At 42.3% G+C, this 20,303-nt stretch overlaps 3 protein-coding genes across 4 annotated transcripts in view; 1 reads left to right on the forward strand and 2 right to left on the reverse strand.

The window, feature by feature from the left end:
• Positions 1-750: 750 nt before the first annotated feature.
• On the reverse strand, positions 751-2,420 carry coxfa4l3 (cytochrome c oxidase associated subunit FA4L3). The gene is made up of 5 exons (XM_076993970.1): positions 2,297-2,420; positions 2,117-2,180; positions 1,718-1,806; positions 1,515-1,575; positions 751-1,259 (listed from the first exon to the last, which is right to left on the reverse strand). The coding sequence occupies exons 2-5, from the start codon at positions 2,159-2,161 to the stop codon at positions 1,191-1,193; spliced, it is 264 nt and encodes an 87-aa protein (XP_076850085.1). The 5' UTR covers positions 2,162-2,180; positions 2,297-2,420; the 3' UTR covers positions 751-1,190.
• Positions 2,421-4,728: 2,308 nt separating this feature from the next.
• Positions 4,729-17,792, reverse strand: afg2b (AAA ATPase AFG2B). 2 transcript variants are annotated; one of them, XM_076993960.1, is made up of 9 exons: positions 17,662-17,792; positions 13,561-14,634; positions 13,259-13,444; positions 12,541-12,717; positions 12,037-12,246; positions 11,510-11,770; positions 6,012-6,146; positions 5,395-5,520; positions 4,729-5,211 (listed from the first exon to the last, which is right to left on the reverse strand). In XM_076993960.1, exons 2-9 carry the CDS (start codon positions 14,632-14,634, stop codon positions 5,056-5,058), a joined length of 2,325 nt encoding a protein of 774 aa, XP_076850075.1. In that variant the 5' UTR covers positions 17,662-17,792; the 3' UTR covers positions 4,729-5,055. The 2 variants fall into 2 exon arrangements, 1 of the variants encoding a protein (XP_076850075.1); XR_013126044.1 differs by lacking the exons at positions 4,729-5,211; positions 5,395-5,520 and having other exon boundaries at positions 6,016-6,146; positions 11,434-11,770.
• Positions 17,793-18,846: 1,054 nt separating this feature from the next.
• The window catches only part of nnt2 (nicotinamide nucleotide transhydrogenase 2), a 63,326-nt gene continuing 61,869 nt past the window's right edge, over positions 18,847-20,303 (forward strand). Inside the window, exons 1-2 of the mRNA XM_076993955.1 lie at positions 18,847-19,214; positions 19,981-20,210. Coding sequence (XP_076850070.1) covers positions 19,112-19,214; positions 19,981-20,210 — 333 coding nt within the window. The 5' untranslated portion in view covers positions 18,847-19,111. The remainder of the gene's footprint in view (positions 19,215-19,980; positions 20,211-20,303) is intronic.

Genomic DNA, 20,303 nt, shown 5'->3' on the forward strand with positions numbered 1-20,303 from the left:
ATTCCAGTAGCTGTATATGTGGGTTTGTGTGTGTGTGTGTGTGTGTGTGTGTGTGTGTGTGTGTTTAATACCTGTCTGATAGTGTTTACTGTGCTGGTGTGTGTGTGTGTGTGTGTGTGTGTGTGTGTGTGTGTGTGTGTGTGTGTGTGTGTGTGTTAATACCTGTCTGATAGTGTTTACTGTGCTGGTGTGCAGCACCTGTGCTTCCCGATGTTCTACTCGTTTGTATTGTTTGTAAAGTTAGGGGTTTAGTGTGTGTGTGTGTGTGTGTGTGTGCGCAAGAAAGTGAGACATATTATTTTGGCTTTTGTATATATGTATGTTTGAAAGGGTTATTGTTGTTGTTATTATTGTCATTGTTATTACTGTTATGATCATCGCGGTTAATTATGTTATTAGGAATGTTATTATTTAAACATTAATAAAATTTTTAAACTATATTTTCTGAAAAGATTTTAGCTTCCTTAGCTGTGACTGAAGAGAACGTCCCCATACCGGTCACTGTATTAACTCTGAGTGACTCAGCAGGCAACAGTTGCAGAGTTTCAGGAAATTCTAGCCCCATGAGTTTTATGTAAATCAGTTCCCTATATTCTTGCTGTGAAGCCACTTAGGGTGGAATGTTGAAGTGACATCGTTCCAAAGGAAAACAATAATTTATTATTTATAGAAATAAAATCTAAATAACATTAGTCAAAACCTAACTGTGCACCTGTAGCTCTTCAAAAACATGTATCAGAAAACAGTTCATTTGTTATTTTTCCCAAGAAATTCATTTATTCAACACCAGTATACACACTTACTGTAAATAACCCACGTTCATCACATTACGTCTCAAAACGGTGCAGTTCAGTTAATCTTTGTGCAAATTTGCCCCCTTCAGTGTGTATGGAAAGTGTCGTGACCGTAGCCAGTGTCTGAGCGCAGCTTCTGTCATTTACATACCCGTCTGGACGGGTGAGCATGCGCGCTTAGCTCTCACCAATACAGCAGAAGCATTTCCGCACACTGAGTCTGAGCGCGAGTCTGTGCAGAAAGGATTCCGCGAGACTGGTGAGAACACCGGTGAGTGCTGAGCTGAGGGCATGATGACGGGCTAGGTGCGAGGAATGGAGGCATGGAAGGACGCATGGACGGGGTTCACAGACGGGGGGAGGGGTGTCTTGGCACGATGGCACGATGGGACGCGATTACTTAGTCAAATTCTTAAGAACTTGGAGTTCGTCCACAGGCTTCCATTGCTGGTTTATGGTGATTAACTGTAAGGAGAGCGATACAAATACAACTGTAATTAATAACTGGACGTGATAGAGAATCAAGACACTCCTCGCATCATCCTCCGCAAAATCCATGCGCAAGCATCATTGCGCAAACAGTAGGCTACTCCTGATCTGACCGCATGAAATGTTCGAGATCGTGATACTTGATAATTAGACACATGAAATTAAGAAAAGTGTTTCCCTGTTCGGAGAATTAAAGACGAAAGCGTAATATAAAAAAACCCCCACATTTACCTTTTGAGGTTTTGATGGGTCTATCCTTTCCCAAGGCTCGGGATTTCTTGTTTTGTTTAAACTATATTAAAATAAAAGCAGATTTAAAATGTCAATATAGTTTCACTGCAACCGTTAAAACAAATTGAACATAGGCTACAACTGTTTAGTCCATTAAAACAAGAAAAAGAAGAAAATGTGAAAGCTATTGAGAACTTTCTTACATGATATCAGTCTTGCTCAGTAAGAAGTAAACACAGGCAGAAGTAGCACCAGTTGCGGCAAACGCCATTATTCCAATCAACGGAATCAGCTACAGGGGAAAACATTTGTTGCGTAAGTATGGGGACAGGGAACTGTAAACTTCCTTATTCTGTTCACTAATTTTATATTAAAAATAGGTAAAACTATATGTAGATATCTATAGAATACACACACATAAGAAGAAAATCTCTTGAACACACATTAAAGTATATATCACAAAATAGATTATTTTTAAATAATATTGCGTAGGGAGTAGATACCAATAATTAATGTATATTGTTGCTGGAACACCGCCACATTAAGTTTATATAAAAATAAAGGTCGCTTTATGAATCTTTCAATAGACAATATAAACAAACCTCTTTCTTTTTCCTTAGCATTTGGAAAAAGCCGCCAACCACCATTTTCGTTTCTTATAACTGTCTAATAATAAGATAATAATTAACAAATGCAAATAAGAATTAATTGGCTACAATTAAGAATGTAATATAGTGTAATTATTTGACAGATAATAAATAAACCCAGTGTGGTGGGCATACCTGGCTGAAGTGGTAGGATGGAGCACAAGGTGTATTATGAGTGCAGCATCACTGGAAGACGAGCTTAAAACGCTGGCTTTACGAGTACTACGGCACGTACACAAAAGTATCGACATCTATCAAAACTTATTCGCCATAGCACCCACGAGCCTTCGCAGTGTGGGGCGCCACCTGGTGTCTACATTTCTAGAAGGTCACTTAAATAAGGAAGAGGTTGGATGACAAGGTCATGGCTCTAGAATAACATGCCACGGGCGCTGCGCACAGTAGAAACAAAGGCGTTATTTATAGCTCGGGCACACGGCGAGAACGAAACACAAATCTAGCTATAGGTGAACATAGCTCAAGCCTAAACGTTTCTGTCCGTTATAAATTGGAAAATGAGTTTTAAACGATTATATGTGACACTTTCATCACAGGTCCAGTGAATCTACATGGCCAAGTAGCCAAAACAAAGGTAAATAAACAAGCACGCTCTGCTTTAACAGGGCAACGCGCATCACCAGACAATGGTTCAGGTGGCCTTACATAAAGCGAGACAAGAGACAATGCTAGCAGAACAGTTGTAATGGGAAAGTGCGGTGTGTGTGTGTGTGTGTGTATGTGTGTGTGTGTATGTGTGTTTGTGTGGCAGTGGGCGTGTCTCTCGGGCTGGGTGCACTAGCGCACTGTGACACCAGTATTTCCACTGACACCAAAGGTTCAGGTTAAAACAAAAAACAACAAAAAAGCCAACAATTTTCCTGCATAGTTTAGTAGTGGTTTAACCCATAGTGAAGATGCATGTGCGTCTTCCAAACATCATAACACGGTAATTATAAACGACTGCATGGGGCATGAAATTTCTCACATAGTTGAGCAGGGAACAATACGAAGAGAAGAAAATATGTAGTGACTGCTAACACCAGGAAGAGGTCATGGTTTGTGGCAAGCCATGCCTGCTTTGGCAGTGGGGGCTGATATACATTTACACATTACTTTCACTTTATACCATTTTGGTAGACACACTTGTGCATGTGTACTAATGGTGTAACAATTCAATTCAGCTTTCATTATTCACTTCATGCTTGTAGGGCTATGGTTTGATTATTGTCATGGTTCAGACTGGAAATTCGGCACACCCTGCTATGAGGAGCTTGGTGATCAGCATGTTCACCTCTGAGCTCTATGGCCACAGGACTGTATCCCTATCTGGGTGGAGTTTCCACATTTTCCTCTTGTCTGAGTGGGTTTCCTCCATGGTGTCCAGTTTCCTCTCACAGTCCAAAAACATGGAGATCAGGTCAAATTGTCCACCCTAATACGTTTTCCTGTGTACTACATGCCCAGCAGTAGTACCTAGTACAAATTGGACTGGTATGAATGACTGTGTGTGCTTGCCTGGGGTGGATGGTGCTGTCCTGGGTGTTCCCCTCAGGCCCGACCCAGTCCCCAGTCGAGAGGATGCTGTGTGCAGTTGGCTGTCTGGACATAAGAGCTCTGTTGATTGTGTCTCTGGATTCCTGGATAGGTGCTATGGAGGTACAGCCCTATATATATATTTATATATGTATCTTTAAAGCAAAATGTATATAAGTCTTTGCAAAATTATTTACAACTAAAATACTTTTTAATACTTAAAAAAATACTCCCCCCATCCACATACATATCTAATGTGGATACATATATAATGTGAAATGGATACATATCTAATACCATGCCACCTGTTGTATGATCAATGGCTGGGTGGGATTGATACTAAACTTTGTTGTGTTTGCTTTGCAGATCTGTTAAGTTGTAGTTCAAGGTGTCTGTTGTGATGCCTTTGAAAAAGAGTTGCAATATTTGATGCATTTCAAAATACATAAACTATATTTGTGAAATGTAGCGTTTAATCAATGACAATTTCATTATTTAACAGTAAATATGAAAAAACTGCTACAGTGGAGATTTAAAAGTGGAAGGTTGGTTCAGGAAGGTTGGTTGCCATTTCAAAACACCTAATGTTGCTGCTTTTGGAATCAGTTCATCAGTTCATTCATAGTGAATGTCATGGCAGGGTACATCACTAACTGCGATAACTAATGACTGCAGTATACGACTGATTTCACTGCATCATTTGTGTGATTTGTAAACTGACCCCAGATTCTAAATGATGCAACAATTCGCTCTGCTGTTGAATTCCTTTTCCCGGCCTCAGCTTTGCGTCTTTCATGCCTCAAGTACGGCTCAGCTCAAAACACTGTGCTCCAAGTCTCATGAAAGGCCAAAATCAAGAATATTTGTCCTGGTATACAGACGCTGGAAAGAAGGTTCACTGGCAGTCTGAACAAGAGTCCTTTGCTGTGCGTTTTGTCTGTTTGTAGAATTTAAATGTCCATTAATTCTGCACCCATGGAAATGTTCTACTACTAGACACTGTACTGTTTGGTACTGAGTGGTATTGCACTTACTGTTGTTTGATACAGTATTTATGCTTTTTTTGCATTACTTCAAGGTATCAGCATCGATTCCTGTATTTAGCAGCATTCAAGTTCAAAGTTATTTTTGTAGCTACTAGATGAAAAACTTTTGCAAGTTGTTCTGCATCTGCTAAAATGACAAAATTGTAAAATGTATATATAACATCATTGTTATTATTAATAATAATTTATTCTAATTTCCATATTTACATTTATGCAATAAAACATTCAGAGAAAACATTTAATCAGGAGTCACAAAAAATGTTATGTCAGAATGAGTGTAGTATTTTTAGAGTCATTAGTGCTAACTGCAGAACACTAACTGGAGCTCTGGCTTAGGCTGAAGACCTGCTGGTATTGGAGGAGCTGGTGTTGACTGAGAGAGGGGCGTACACGCTGGAGCACTTCCAGGAAGTGCTTCTGCCTTACACAGGAAACACTCATGCCTTCCTCATGAAGAGCCAATAGAGCTGCCTGTAAATAACAAGTGCACAGACACATACACGCACGCACGCATGCACACACAATTAAAATACTGCAGAGTACTGCTCTCAACAATGAAACCAACAGCAGATATAATCATACAATTAAAAAACAAACAACCCACCCTCTCCAAAAAAAAAAAAACCAAAAAACAAAAAACCCCAGCATTCTGACCTCTTTGCAGACGTTCTCCAGATCAGCCCCTGAAAACAGATGGGTTTGGGTTGCCAGATCTTTCAGTGACACATCACAGCTCATAGGCATTTTCTCTGTGTGGAGCTCCAGTATAGCTAGACGAGCCTGAAAGCAGGACATACATACATACACACAGGAAATGAATGCATACATACATACATACACACACACACACACACACACACACACACACACACACTCTTCAGGCAGCCAAAATAAAGGAATTAATTATAAGGACCAGGGGCAGGGGGATCAGCTGTCACCTCTGGGTCAGCTAGGTATGTTTTTACGGCAGAGCTCAGAGCACAGGGTAGAGAATCAGCTGAGGATGGTCTGAGGTCTCATATGGGTCAGGCCAAGTTCTGTGAATCAACTGTGGGTCACGTGGTGGTGTACTGGAGTAGGTCTCACTGTGGGTTAGGTGGGGGTGTTCTGGGATAGGTCTCACTGTGGGTTAGGTGGGGGTGTTCTGGGATAGGTCTCACTGTGGGTTAGGTGGGGGTGTTATGGGGTAGGTCTCACTGTGGGTTAGGTGGAGGTGTTATGGGGTAGGTCTCACTGTGGGTTAGGTGAGGAGGATCTGAGGCAGGTCTTACCTGCGGGTCAGGTGGGGGAACGTATATGATGTGGTCCAGTCGTCCCGGGCGGAGCAAAGCACTGTCCAATGCATCTGGCCTGTTAGTGGCAGCCACTATCAATACATCTTTGTTACATACTTCCTGAAGTTCCATCTGCAACACACATGCACATGCATGCATACACACACATAGAATTACTATGCCTCTGTAAATGATCTATTCTTTCATTCATAGTTTTATCCAGGCCTTTATGCAGATAATTTATATAAAACATTTAAGACACTAACGTATACCACTAAAATGAGTTAACTTGGAGCCATCTCATCTCAAGAACTAGGTGTTTACTTCTTTCTGGATAAGATCATTTGTTGGAAGGCTGTATATTTAGTTATTACACTATTAACACTCCTGCCTTTCCAACCATTCCATTACAGGTTAGAAGCTCCGGGTTAGAACATTCCAGACTGGAACACCAACTTCATACAAGTTTCACTTTATTATAAGGAGCGGTGTTGTTCCATTTCCTTTTTAAATGGACTGTGTTGTAGTGCCTTTCTATCTTTCATTTTATTTTATAAAATCTTACACTCATGGACGTAATTTTGATTTCAAAAGTGGGGGGGACATGGATTCGTCGCTATTTAAATATTTGGTTTTAACCGTAAAAACTGGGGGGGACCAATACCGTTTTTTGAAAAAGTGGGGGGGGACATGTCCCCCCCGTCCCCCCCCAAAATTACGTCCGTGCTTACACTTGATTATATGCACTTTATTCCTTTTTATTTATTCTTAACTTTATATTTAACTTAATATTTTCTGTTCAACTTAGCTGAAAACATTACTTTTCTTTTATTTTTAAAGCAAGTGGAATTTCCTGATTATTTTATGTGCATAAACCTGTATTTGCTCTGAAACACACTGTAGTACAGATCACTTTTTAAACCTGCAGAGTTTTTTTTGGTTTCCACTAATATGTGGTCTGCAGTAGTGCTGGGTGGTACACCGGTTCACACCGAAAACCGGTGTTTATTTTAGTTATCATAAGAATTTTTCATAAACCGGCCACACCGGTTTAAATAGCCTTCACGTGTCCGGAAAGCACGTTCGTGATTTGTTTCTCACGGGACGGTTTTTATTGCTGCGCTGCTAAGCACACATGCAACAGAGCGCAAATCTAGCTTGCTGTAAACGAGGGACGTTCTGAACCACAAATTCTCCCAAACATTGAAGTAAAAGGAACCACCATATAGAAAGGAACATTTGCCAAAGATAGGAGCTGTGTATGTTGTCAGGAAGTACCGTATTTTCTCGACTATACAGCGCACCTCGATATAAGCTGCACCTACAATGTTTTTAAAAAAATTGAAAATGTTTTATAAGCCGCATCGGACTAAAAGTTGCGTATATCTACTAAACTGAATACATTTAACTGAACATAACTGAACTGATCAGTTTCTGAATGCCTGTAGCATTTCACATACGACAGATTTTGCTTTCAGCTGGTGTTGTGCCCAATTCCGACTCCCCTCGTTTATCCGCATAAAGACGCTTCAGATTATATTGTCGATTTATGTTTCTATGCATAAATAAGAGCTAGACTTTAATTATCCATCTCAGCAAATGGCACGGCATCATCTATGTCCAAAGACATACTGGCTCAAGGGTGTTAATTACACTGCTCATAAAAATAAAGGGAACACTCAAATAACACATCCTAGATCTGAATGAATGAAATATTCTCATTGAATACTTTGTTCTGTACAAATTTGAATGTGCTGACAACAAAATCACACAAAAATCATCAATGGAAATCAAATTTATTAACCAATGGAGGCCTGGATTTGGAGCCACACACAAAATTAAAGTGGAAAAACACACTACAGGCTGATCCAACTTTGATGTAATGTCCTTAAAACAAGTCAAAATGAGGCTCAGTATTGTGTGTGGCTTCCACGTGCTTGTATGACCTCCCTACAATGCCTGGGCATGCTCCTGATGAGGTGGCGGATGGTCTCCTGAGGGATCTCCTCCCAGACCTGGACTAAAGTATCCGCCAACTCCTGGACAGTCCGAGGTGCAACGTGACATTGGTGGATGGAGCGAGACATGATGTCCCAGATGTGCTCAATCGGATTCAGGTCTGGGGAACGGGCGGGACAGTCCATAGCTTCAATGCCTTCATCTTGCAGGAACTGCTGACACACTTCAGCCACATGAGGTCTAGCATTGTCCTGCATTAGGAGGAACCCAGGGCCAAACGCACCAGCATATGGTCTCACAAGGGGTCTGAGGATCTCATCTCGGTACCTAATGGCAGTCAGGCTACCTCTGGTGAGCACATGGAGGGCTGTGCGGCCCTCCAAAGAAATGCCACCCCACACCATTACTGACCCACTGCCAAACCGGTCACGCTGAAGGATGTTGCAGGCAGCAGATTGCTCTCCACGGCGTCTCCAGACTCTCACGTCTGTCACATGTGCTCAGTGTGAACCTGCTTTCATCTGTGAAGAGCACAATGCGCCAGTGGCAAATTTGCCAATCCTGGTGTTCTCTGGCAAATGCCAAGCGTCCTGCACGGTGTTGGGCTGTGAGCACAACCCCCATCTGTGGACGTTGGGCCCTCATGCCATCCTCATGGAGTCGGTTTCCAACCGTTTGTGCAGACACATGCACATTTGTGGCCTGCTGGAGGTCATTTTGCAGGGCTCTGGCAGTGCTTCTCCTGTTCCTTCTTGCACAAAGGTGGAGGTAGCGGTCCTGCTTCTGGGTTGTTGCCCTCCTACGGTCTCCTCCACATCTCCTGGTGTACTAGCCTGTCTCCTGGTAGCGCCTCCAGCCTCTGGACACTACGCTGATAGACACAGCAAACCTTCTTGCCACAGCTTGCATTGATGTACCATCCTGAATGAGCTGCACTACCTGAGCCACTTGTGTGGGTTGTAGAGTCCGTCTCATGCTACCACGAGTGTGAAAGGACCACCAACATTCAAAAGTGACCAAAACATCAGCCAGAAAGCATAGGTACTGAGATGTGGTCTGTGGTCCCCACCTGCAGAACCACTTCTTTATAGGGGGGGTCTTGCTAATTGCCTCTCATTTCTACCTGTTGTCTATTCCATTTGCACAACAGCAGGTGAAATTGATTCACAATCAGTGTTGCTTCCTAACTGAACAGGTTGGTTTCACAGAAGTGTGGTTGACTTGGAGTTATATTGTGTTGTTTAAGTGTTCCCTTTATTTTTTTGAGCAGTGTATTTTAAATAAAATACACACTGGCTATTCCGAAGTTCACCTCTGACCATGACTTCGCAGTATTAGAGCAGTATGTCTAAATATCTAGTTAGGACAAAACTAGAGTGGTCAATGAACAGTTATAATCACTGTAACTCCCTAATATCATCTTTGTCATCATGTCTTTATGTGTGTGCAAACGAGGGGAGTCGGAATTTGGCACAACACGTTCGTTTAAAAAAATGTCTCCGTCGTGCCCGCTGCTTGCATGTGCTAAATGAAATTGAGCACTTTCTTCTTTGATTTACAACTTTGTCCTACCACCTGATTAACTTTCTGCTCCACCCCTGATGGGTGAAGAAACATCTGCAGAAAATCCGCATCTCATTATAAGTCGTATGGTTCAAAGTGTGAGCTGCTTATAGTCTGGAAAATACAGGTACTAATCGTGGGGCCCGCTGTGTCGAGGTTGCGTTCCGCTCTTCAGCGCTGTGTTTGCAGGATTCATCCACCTTTACAAGGTGGAATTCAAGCACTTGTACGGCACTTTCTAGGTCCATTTTCAATATTTTTCAGCACCTTCAGCTTAATTATGTTACATATTTATACAAATACACATATGGTCGAAATGACTCGAAATAATTCGCTTTTTATCACATTAAAAGAGATAAAAAATAAGAGGTTTTGTATTTTTACTGCAACTGTCATGCTATATGATTCATTCACTACTTTAGTGCTACCATTTGAAAACTGATCATGTGGGCCCATGCAAATCTGTATTACATGTAATACTTAAGTGGAGACATTTTTCTAACAGTGGAATAGGGTACTCTTAACCACTCTACTGCAGTAATCCTTTTCGTAATCAATGCAGTTAACACATCATACATGGGGGGAAAAGCAGCCAAATACCATGAAACCGATATAATTTTGAGAAATACCGAGATATAGAATTTTGGTCATACCGCCCAGCACTAGTCTGCAGCAATTAACTTGTGTGGTAAAAACTAAGATTTTTAGGAACATACCTGCATGTATAGTTTTAGTAAAATAATATCTAGTATCTGTCGCAAGGCAGTCACCAATCAGCTATACACTCACAAGTACCCATTCATGCTCACTCATCCAATCATCCATACACTCACCAGTACCCATTCATGCTCACTAGGGGTGTAATGAGATCTCGTGTCACGAGGTCTCGCGAGATGTAACTCTGCGATATTTCTCGTTGCGTTAAAAGTCTCGCGGGATTTGTGATATAGCAAGCTGCCAAAATGACGTCGGAAAATACAGGTATTACTATTGAAGATGCCCTGCCACTTTCAAATCGTTTGTTTGGCAGCATTTTGGGTAGCCGGCAGAAATGATAAATGGCAAGAGAGTGATTTATAAGACACGGACCATATGCAAACATTGTATGAAAATAATGCCGTACACCGCGGCTAATATGAACACGATGCAGAGACATTTACAGCACCACCACAGCTCAGTACTCAAATCAACATATCTCACTTGAACAGAGGTAGCAGGGACAGAAAGGCACACTTTGGCAAGTTGAGACAGCAAAGGATATTGGGAGCAGTGTGGACATGCTAATATTATTTAAAAAGAACATGGCAGTGTAGTTGCAGCAAATTCAGTGACATACTTGATCAGGCACTGTTTGCACTATTTGCACTCTGTATTGACAGAGAAGAACTTTGTTTTGCACATAATATTGTTTGTACTTGAAAAAAGGAGAAATATTAAATTTTATTTATTTTATTTTAACTTTTATAAAATTTTATTTTAATTTCAAGTTCATGCTTATATCATGCATGTTAAAATTACTATAATTTGTCATTTTAGTTTTCTTAAAATCTTGTCTTGTTCTCGTGAACCCAATATAGTGTCTCGTCTCGTGAGCTGAGTGTATCGTCACACCCTTAATGCTCATCCAATCAGCCATACACTCACCAGTACCCATCCATACTCACTCATCCAATCAGCCATACACCCACCAGTACCCATTTATACTCACTCATCCAATCCCGGTTCCCAGATTATTAGTAATTCAGTTTACTCCTGCCAAGGCTGCTTCTGACAGAAGGACCACTCTTTCCTACTCATTATTCCTATTGTATCTGTAGTATTAATTTTCTGTATATTTTGAGTAAGTGCTTTATTAAAACTTGTGTGTTGCTCTGTAACTGTCAAAATTACACAGTACCTTTTTATTCCTATGTGGGGAACTCCATTTTGCAAGTGCAAACCAAACACAGTCAGAAGAAAAAAAAAAACAAGACCTGCGAAATCCTTCCACAGGGGATGATTTGCTGCTCTCCAAAGACCTGTGGCTCCTCCCTCTCCACCTGGTGGGTAGTCCTTGCAGAGCCACGCCTCTCTGTGGACTTAAAGCCCACCCCATCAAGCTCGTTAAGGAGCACGGACAACACCTGGGCCTGGACATTGCCTCGACAACTGCCATCACCACGAGAACCCACCACACTATCAATCTCATCCAGAAACACGATGGAGGGAGAGCAGGCACGTGCCTGACGGAAAAGCTGAGAGAGGGAACAAGAGAGAGAGACCCACCTTAGTGCATACATTTTCAGATCAATCTTGCAATTTCATGCAATTTTCAGAAGCATGAACATGGCAATCATGTGTGTGTGTTTGTGAGCATGTGGGTATGTGTGTGCGCATGTGTGTGTGAGACTGCGTGAGGGCACATGCACCTGAGTGAGCTCATGTGTGTTTGATAGTGCTTGGGTATGTGTGTGTGCACATGTGTAAATAGGCGCATGCATGTGTGTGTGTTTTTTTTTACCTGTGCGAGCGCTCTCTCCGAGTCCCCCACATAGGGTGCGTATAGCTGAGCTCCACTGATGGTGAGGAAGGTGCAGTGTGATGAAGAGGCTGCTGCCTTCACCAGCGTCGTCTTGGCGCAGCCCGGCGGACCGTAGAGCAGCACCCCCCGTGGCCGACACACACCCATTCGTACCAAGGCCTCTGGGAATTTCATTGGCCACTCAATACTCTGTAGACACATGCCAACTGTTTAGGAGTCACTTGACTTAGACAGGCTGTCCTGGTCCTCACACACACACAAACACACTGAAAGGATGCTGATTAGTCTCAGTGCTCCGCCCCTCTGACACAGCCTAATCTGCCCTTACAGCTCTGGCTCCTCCCCTTCATCAGCTCTTGCGCCGCCACTCCATCACCTCCTACACTGCCTCTCCAGCACATTATGCTCTTGCCAACACCCATCAAACATCTCTTGATCCGCCCGTGACACCCCCCCCCCCGGCCATACATGCCCCATCTCTACCTGTTTTAGTTTGAACTTGACATCCTCCAGCCCTCCGATTTGCTCCCAGCTCACAGGCTTAAAATCAGCCACGCCCACAGAGCTCCGTAGACAGGAGGGCGGGACTAACCGTAGGGCTCTATGAAAATGCACCATGTCCACAGACCCATCCTTGTTGTTCATGTCAGAAGCTCCGCCCTAGGAAACAACAAACAGCTTAGTGAGCAGAAACTGCTGTGTGCCTACAGATATTCAAATTTTACTTCAGATACTCAGGAACTGTGTGCACAGTTACAGTTCAGATATTCTAAGATCTGCAAAACACGTGCAGTGCATGTGGGTTACCTGTGCAATGTGTGTTACTTGTTCAGTGTGTGCGTGTTACCTTTTCAGTGTGTGCATGTTTACAGTGAGGTAATAAGTATTTGAACACCTTGCGACTCAGCAACTTCATAGAGGGGTCTGAAATTTTCATCTTAGGTGCATGTCCACTGTGAGAGACATAATCTATAAAAAAAAATCTAGAAATCACAATGTATAATTTCTTAATCATTTATTTGTGTGTTACTTCTGTTACTCCATTAGTAATTGCAAAGAAAAGCTACTGTACCAAATATTATCATTGATTTTCACAGGTGTTCAAATTCTTATTTGCAGCAGTAACACACAAATGAATTATTTTTTTAAATGTTCAAATACTTATTTTTCTCACTGTACATGTGCAATGCAAGTATGTTACCTGTGCAGTGTGCAGTACAGCCTGCACTGCTGCCTCTCTACAGAGCGCGCTCAGATCTGCCCCCACATATCCGGTGGTCATCTCAGCAAGGGACATTAGGTCTACGCTGGAGGACAATGGCACACACTGACTCACACACTCCAGAATCTGGAACCTCTGCTTCAGGGTAGGAACACCAATCACCACCTGGGACACACACACTCTTTTAGAATGAAGAATGTACAACATTTTTCACATTCAATATTTAAAATGTTCATTGACGAAGATGAAGGTGATTTGTAATGGCTGTCTCTAAGGTGTACCTCTCTGTCAAACCGGCCGGGTCTCCTAAGAGCAGGGTCGAGAGCATCCGGCTGGTTTGTGGCAGCGATGATAACGAACCCTTCATCGCTGTTGATGCCATCCATCAGTGTGAGAAGCTGAGCGACGAGTCGGTTCTCGGGAGCACTGCCACTGCCAGCTCGTCTCGGACACAGAGCGTCCACCTCGTCCATGAACAGGACGCAGGGCCCGTCGCGCGCTGCCTCTTGTGCCCGGGCAAAGGCATCACGCAAGTTCTCCTCACTCTCGCCCGGCCGTGAGCCGACCACCACCGGACCGCTCACTGACACCAGTGCTGCCCCCACCTCCTGTGCCACGCTCCGAATGAGCTGTGTCTTGCCCACACCAGGCGGTCCCACCAGGAGTGCCCCCCTAGGACAGGTGAGGCCCAGATGCCGCAGGCTCTCTGGGTACCGCAGTGGGAGTGTAAGCATCTCCCGGAGTGTAGCGTACACTTCGTCCACTCCACTCAGGGCCATGACAGGCGTTTCCTTCTTGCGCAGGTACTGCTGGACAGTGTGAACAGAGACCAAGTCCAAGAAGGTGTCAGGAGATACTAGTCCTGCCTTACGTGATCCTGAGTTCACATTTTCCACCTCAACATACTGAATCGGAGTTCCAGAACTTGTAACGTTCACCAAATGCTTCTCGTGCACATACAGGCCCGTGAGCAGTTCTTTCGCGAACTCCTTTAATAACTGACTCGAAGTCGTTCTCTTGTATTCGGCACTTTCCACCAGTACCTTCACACGCAAATCTTTCAGGCGCGGGCACCTTAGCGGTTTCAGCTGCGCTGGCCATAGCCGAGAAAGCCCCCGGCTGTTAAAGTTCGGTGTGGCGCACGTGGTGTGGAATTGTAGGTAGCCATCAGCGAGGTCACTCCGAGGCCAGGCCGTGCAGAGACACGCTCCCTGCGGCAGGTGTACAAGTAGCGGCGAACCGATCTTCAGACCGAGCTCAGTCATTAGCGTGGGCCCCATTCGACACCTCTGCGTGCCAGAATCGGTAGGTTCGGGTGGCAACACAATCAGATCCATGTCCTTCAAAGGTGCCATCTAAATGATCCAAATCACAGTTTCACATTGTTAGGGTATGATGGTCATTATAAAATATGTCTAATTCAATTAACGTTTTTCAAATGTTACAGCTTTGACGCAAGGCACAAGCAGAACATTATTGTTGTAAAGGTTAAATTAATGTTAGGGTAAAGGTAAGTCTCTAGCCTTTTAACTATCTAAAGTTGCATATTGTTATTCTTGCAGCTGGGCAAGTCAGCATTTTCAGTTACTGGGACAATTACTCAATACTTTATTTGGAAGTAAAATACTCTGAGTGATGGTTTGTTACTACATTATAGGTTGATGGCATTTGTGGAAGATTTTTTACTGTGACAGCTAAATAAGTTCTGTAATTGGCGGCTCTTAAGGGTAACGTAACAATAACGAGATCTAGTTGCACTAACCATAACTATAGTAGGGTGACCAAACGTCTGGCGTCCCGGGTTTTTTTAAGTGAGGAAATGTCCTAGTTTTTAAATTACCTTCGTTGGACCATTAAAATTTAAATGTACAGGCACTAGGGCACTGCGTGTGAGATGATCCCTGAGTCACGTCGGTGAGGGCAGCTCTGTTCTTATCCCTAACCCTGTTACTGCGGTAAAGTTGGTTTCACGTTCGCATATTCAGAATATGCGTATTTTAATTATAGATAACATGTTATTTTAAATGTACTGTTGTCACCTCTGCAACATCTAAGGCACCATCTACAAATTACCTTAACACGGTTAACACGGACGCAAGTGGCGGTCTTAAAGGTTTCAGAGCACTGCGCACTGTTTTTTTTCTTTCTATAATATCAATAGCTTTTCAATGGTCCACCATAAGACCACCAAACAAGTTGTTTTCCACAAAGTGCATTCTAAAGAACAACCTACAACTCAGATATGGGTATTTCTACATCTTACCCATTTGTGGTGGTGAGTTTCTGTCTAACAATTTCAATAGCTTTTAAATGGTCCATCATAAGACCATAAAACAAGTTCTTATATATTAAAGGCATCCTAAACAACAACCTACAACGCTTATATGTGTATTTCTACTTCTTGTCTGTTTGTGGTGGTGAGTTTTAATCTTATAATTTCAATAGCTTTTAAATGGTCCATCATAAGACCATAAAACAAGTTCTTATATATTAAAGGCATCCTAAACAACAACCTACAACGCTTATATGTGTATTTCTACCTCTTGTCTAATTGTGGTGGTGAGTTTTAATCTTATAATTTCAATAGCTTTTAAATGGTGCATCATAAGTGCACCAATCAAGTTCTACTACATAAAGGGCATCCTAAGCAACAACCTACAACTCAGATATGGGTATTTCTACCTCTTACCTATTTGTGGTGGTGAGTTTTTATCTTATAATTTCAATAGCTTTTAAATGGTCCATCATAAGACCACCAGTCAAGTTGTACTACATAAAGTGCATTCTAAACAACAACCTACAACACAGATATGTTGTGAAAAGCGCTATACAAATATATTTGATTTGATTTGATATGGGTATTTCTACCTCTTACCTATTTGTGGTGGTGAGTTTTAATCAAAGAATTTCAATAGCTTTTAAACCATCCATCTTAAGAGTACCAAACAAGTTGTATTACATTAAGTACATGATGACCAGCGACCTACAAAACAGATATGGGTATTTCTACCTCTTATCTATTTGTGGTGGTGAGTTTTTATCTTATAATTTCAATAGCTTTTAAACAGACCATCATGAGACCAAAAAACAAGTTCTCATATATTAAGGGCATCCTAATCAAAAACCTACAACCCTTATATGTGTATTTCTACCTCTTGTCTATTTGTGGTGGTGAGTTTTAATCTTATAATTTCAATAGCTTTTAAACGGTCCATCATAAGACCACCAAACAAGTTGTATTATACAAAGTGCACCCTAAATAACAACCTACAACTTTTATATGGGTATTTCTACCTCTTGTCTATTTGTGGTTGTGAGTTTTTATCTTATCATTTCAATAGCTTTTAAGTAGTCCATCAAAAGAACACCAACCAAGTTGTAATACACAAAGGGCATCCTAAACAACAACCTACAACTCTTACATAGGTATTTGTACCTTGCACCAATTTGAGGTACTCAGACTTTATATGGTCCATCATAAGAGCACTAAACAATTGTATTACACAAAGTGCATCCTAAACAACAACCTACATCTCATGGGTATTTGCAGGTGCTGTTCATAAAATCAGAGTATTATGAAAAGCTATTGAAATAATTAGATAAAAACTCACCCCCACAAATAGGTAAGAGGTAGAAATATCCATATTTGAGTTGTAGGTTGTTGTTTAAGATGCCCTTAATATATTAGAACTTGTTTGGTGGTCTTATGATGGACTATTTAAAAGCTATTGAAATAATAAGACAACAATGGACTACAACAAATAGATAACAGCTATGAATATCCATCTCTGATGTACAGATTGTTATTTAGGATGCACTTTGTGTAATACAATTTGTTTAGTGCTCTTATGATGGACCATTGAAAAGCTATTGAAATTATTGTAATTTGTAGACGGTGCCTTAGACGTTGTAGCGGTCACAATAGTACATTTTAAATAAAATGTTGTCTACAACTTAAAATATATATATTCCTGGCGTAAACAAAGTTGTAAGTATTTTGGCACTTTTTGGCACTTTTGCTGATACTGTCTTAAAATTATTGAAGAAATAATTCCGAATATGCGAATATGCGAACGTGAAACCAACTTTACCGCAGTAACCCTTATCCCTAACCCTGTTCTAACCCTAACCCTGTTCTTATCCCTAACCCCGTTCTTAATCACAATGTAGACAGCTCCAAGGTGTCCTGGTTTTCCCAATGAAAATATGGTCACCCGAAACTATAGGTACTGTCAGTACTGTCATCTCCACCTCTTTCCCAAGAACTACTTAATCTTTAGCTCGTTAGTATGAAACCTTAAAGCTTACACTAATTACAACATTCACATGCGGGTGAAAATAACTTGTCATTAGCGAAGTAACTCTCATGAGAGTATACATACCGCCAACAGTCCACTCCTAAATACAGCACCTCTGGGATATCTTCGTTATTTGAGGTTTTGACATGCGGAACGTTCTTATTCTCCGATTTATTTCGCTTCGCGAAGACATAGTACTGCCATCTATTGGACTGGAGCTTTAAACTTAGCCTGAAAAGATAAAATTCGACCTCTAGATTTACACTTACTGCATTTACTAGAAATAAAGAGAACAAAACAGTGTTATGTACATTCTTAAACATTCTCCACACATATTTGTGTATTTATAGAGGACACAAATTAATGAAGACAGTATCCGGTTAAAAAGCAGATATTTTTTTTATTTCGCGTTCATAACTCATAATTTCAAACGTAATTTCAAAAGTTTCTAAAGCTATATTAGCACCAAGTACAAGGGCCTTTGATTTTTTTTATCGCTTAAACTTGTGCACAAATCTTGCAGCTCACATGATGTACTATTTATGGTTTAGATACAGCGCCATATCAAATATCTCCTTGTATAAATCGACATGGAATAAATAACTTATCCCTTAAGTTACGTCAAGGAGCTGCGTTATACGTAAGCAACGCCGACTGTCTCTCGCTCACGCACAGTTGCTATTCGTGAAGAAATTGCCCTTTACACCGCGATTTAGACAGAGATTTACGCTCCTCGTGCAGCCAGCCCAACTGATAATGCTGTCAGAGTTAGGCTACCCTTTATATGAACATGAGGTATTTTGAAAAGCAGGGAAATTATAATTTGTTTAGTAAAACTCTGTTAAAGTATTTACCACCCTTTAGAGTTTGTAGTTCCATTGAGTGAATATGATGACTGTGGCTCATGAGTGTGTGTGTGTGTGTGTGTGTGTGTGTGTGTGTGTGTGTGTGTGTGTGTGAGAGAGAGTATGTGTGTGTGTGGGAGTATGTGTGTGTGAGTGTGTGTGTGTGTGTGTGTGTGTGTGTGTGAGAGAGAGAGAGAGTGTGAGTGTGTGTGTGTGAGTATGTGTGTGTGAGAGAGAGAGTGTGAGTGTGTGTTTGTGTGTGTGTGAGAGAGAGTGTGAGTGTGTGTTTGTGTGTGTGTGAGAGAGAAAGTGTGTGTGTGTGTGTGTGTGTGTGTGTGTGTGTGTGTGTGTGAGAGAGAGAGAGAGAGAGAGAGTGTGAGTGCATGTTTGTGTGAAGGAGAGTTTCTTGGCACTTGCTCCGGTACTTCGTCACACTGCAAGTTCTCGCGTTGTCGTGTGTGTGTGGGCTGACTGTCCTGCTCTGTCTCTAATGTCACAGAACCTTCCGCACTAGGCCTGCAGTCTGGGACGGATTCCACAGCTGCTGCCGGACACACGTAGAGATAGAACGAACGAAAGGGAGAGTTTCCCTGGCAGAGGGAAATGAGCACTGGGCTGTGAGTTAGAGAGGTGCTGTGTGATTTGTGCCTCCAGGGACCCCAGGACGGTGTGGACAGGAGGAGAGAGACATGCATGTCCTTCTGCACACCGTGCCCTTGCTGCAGAGAGTGGCTGTGCGAAGAATCAGATCCTTCCACTCCTCTGCCCTGTGGAACCAGCAGGTCACAAAAGGTAGAGGAGATCTCCCTACACACACACACACACACACACACACACACACACACACACACACACACACACACACACACACACACACACACACACACACACACACACAAGCAGCTTTTGTCAATCTAATTCTGAGGACTCCCATAATCATGCCAGCTGTGTTTATAGTTTATTACTAATACAGGAGGGAAAACTTTGTCTTCAAAGTTTCAAAGTGATCCGTGGCTGTAGAAGAGAGGTCAGATAAAGGTGAAATTCACCCTGATCACTCTAGCTATACTTCAGTTTTAGATGCCTACATTTTGAGTTTGTCCATGTGTTACATGTGTTACAGCCTTTCTGGAGTTTTGTGTATTAGAGGGAGCATTAGTATTGTATTCAGGACTGCCTAGTGTGCTGCTTAGTTGGTATAGGACTGGGACTTGCTGGACTTCGGCCAGCCATGTCAGCTGCTAATAATGTCCTGCTGCCAGTGGAGGCCGCCATGCCAGTTATGGGGAGACGTGAAAGCTGAGCCTGAGGTTCAGAGCAGTTCCAGGTATGCAGGACCACATGGCGGCCTGCTTCCAGATACACTTCCAGATACACTTCCAGATACACTTCCGGACACAGTTCCGAGAGCCATTCTGGACATGCTTTCTTCCCTAGTTCCAATGCATTTAATGTGTGTTAATGATACTTATTTGTATGTGTGTGTATATATATATGTATGTATATGTGTGCTTGTATTTGTTTATACATGTGTAAATGTATGTTATGTGTTATCTAGGGGTGCGGTATAAGGATGTGCTGGTGGGTATTCCTAAGGAGATCATGAGGAATGAGAGGCGTGTAGCTGTGTCTCCGGCAGGGGTGGAGGCACTGGTGAAGCAGGGTTTCCGCGTGCAGGTGGAGGAGGGTGCGGGAGGAGAGGCCAAGTTTTCTGATGACCAGTACAGAGTAGCTGGAGCCACTATCACGGACACAAAGGGAGCCCTGGCTTCTGACCTGGTGCTGAAGGTGAGTTGAACACAACAGTCCTCTCAGCTCAAGAGACCCAAACTCGTTCCTGCAGACTAGATAAATTCTCTCTGCAAGCACTGCTTGGGGATT

This window comes from Brachyhypopomus gauderio, chromosome 2 (genome assembly GCF_052324685.1).
Source record: "Brachyhypopomus gauderio isolate BG-103 chromosome 2, BGAUD_0.2, whole genome shotgun sequence".
Lineage (NCBI taxonomy): Eukaryota > Metazoa > Chordata > Actinopteri > Gymnotiformes > Hypopomidae > Brachyhypopomus > Brachyhypopomus gauderio.

Excerpts from the sequence above, each read along its gene's own strand:
- coxfa4l3 (XM_076993970.1), bottom strand. The coding sequence starts at position 2,161 with ATGGTGGTTGGCGGCTTTTTCCAAATGCTAAGGAAAAAGAAAGAG. Across the intron at positions 1,807-2,116 it reads TGCTAAGGAAAAAGAAAGAG|CTGATTCCGTTGATTGGAAT; the intron begins GTTTGTTTATAT and ends TTTCCCCTGTAG. Across the intron at positions 1,576-1,717 it reads CTGAGCAAGACTGATATCAT|TTTAAACAAAACAAGAAATC; the intron begins GTAAGAAAGTTC and ends ATTTTAATATAG.
- afg2b (XM_076993960.1), bottom strand. The coding sequence starts at position 14,634 with ATGGCACCTTTGAAGGACATGGATCTGATTGTGTTGCCACCCGAACCT. Across the intron at positions 11,771-12,036 it reads CGGAGAGAGCGCTCGCACAG|CTTTTCCGTCAGGCACGTGC; the intron begins GTAAAAAAAAAC and ends TCCCTCTCTCAG. Across the intron at positions 6,147-11,509 it reads CCTGTGGAAGGATTTCGCAG|ATGGAACTTCAGGAAGTATG; the intron begins GTCTTGTTTTTT and ends TGTGTGTTGCAG.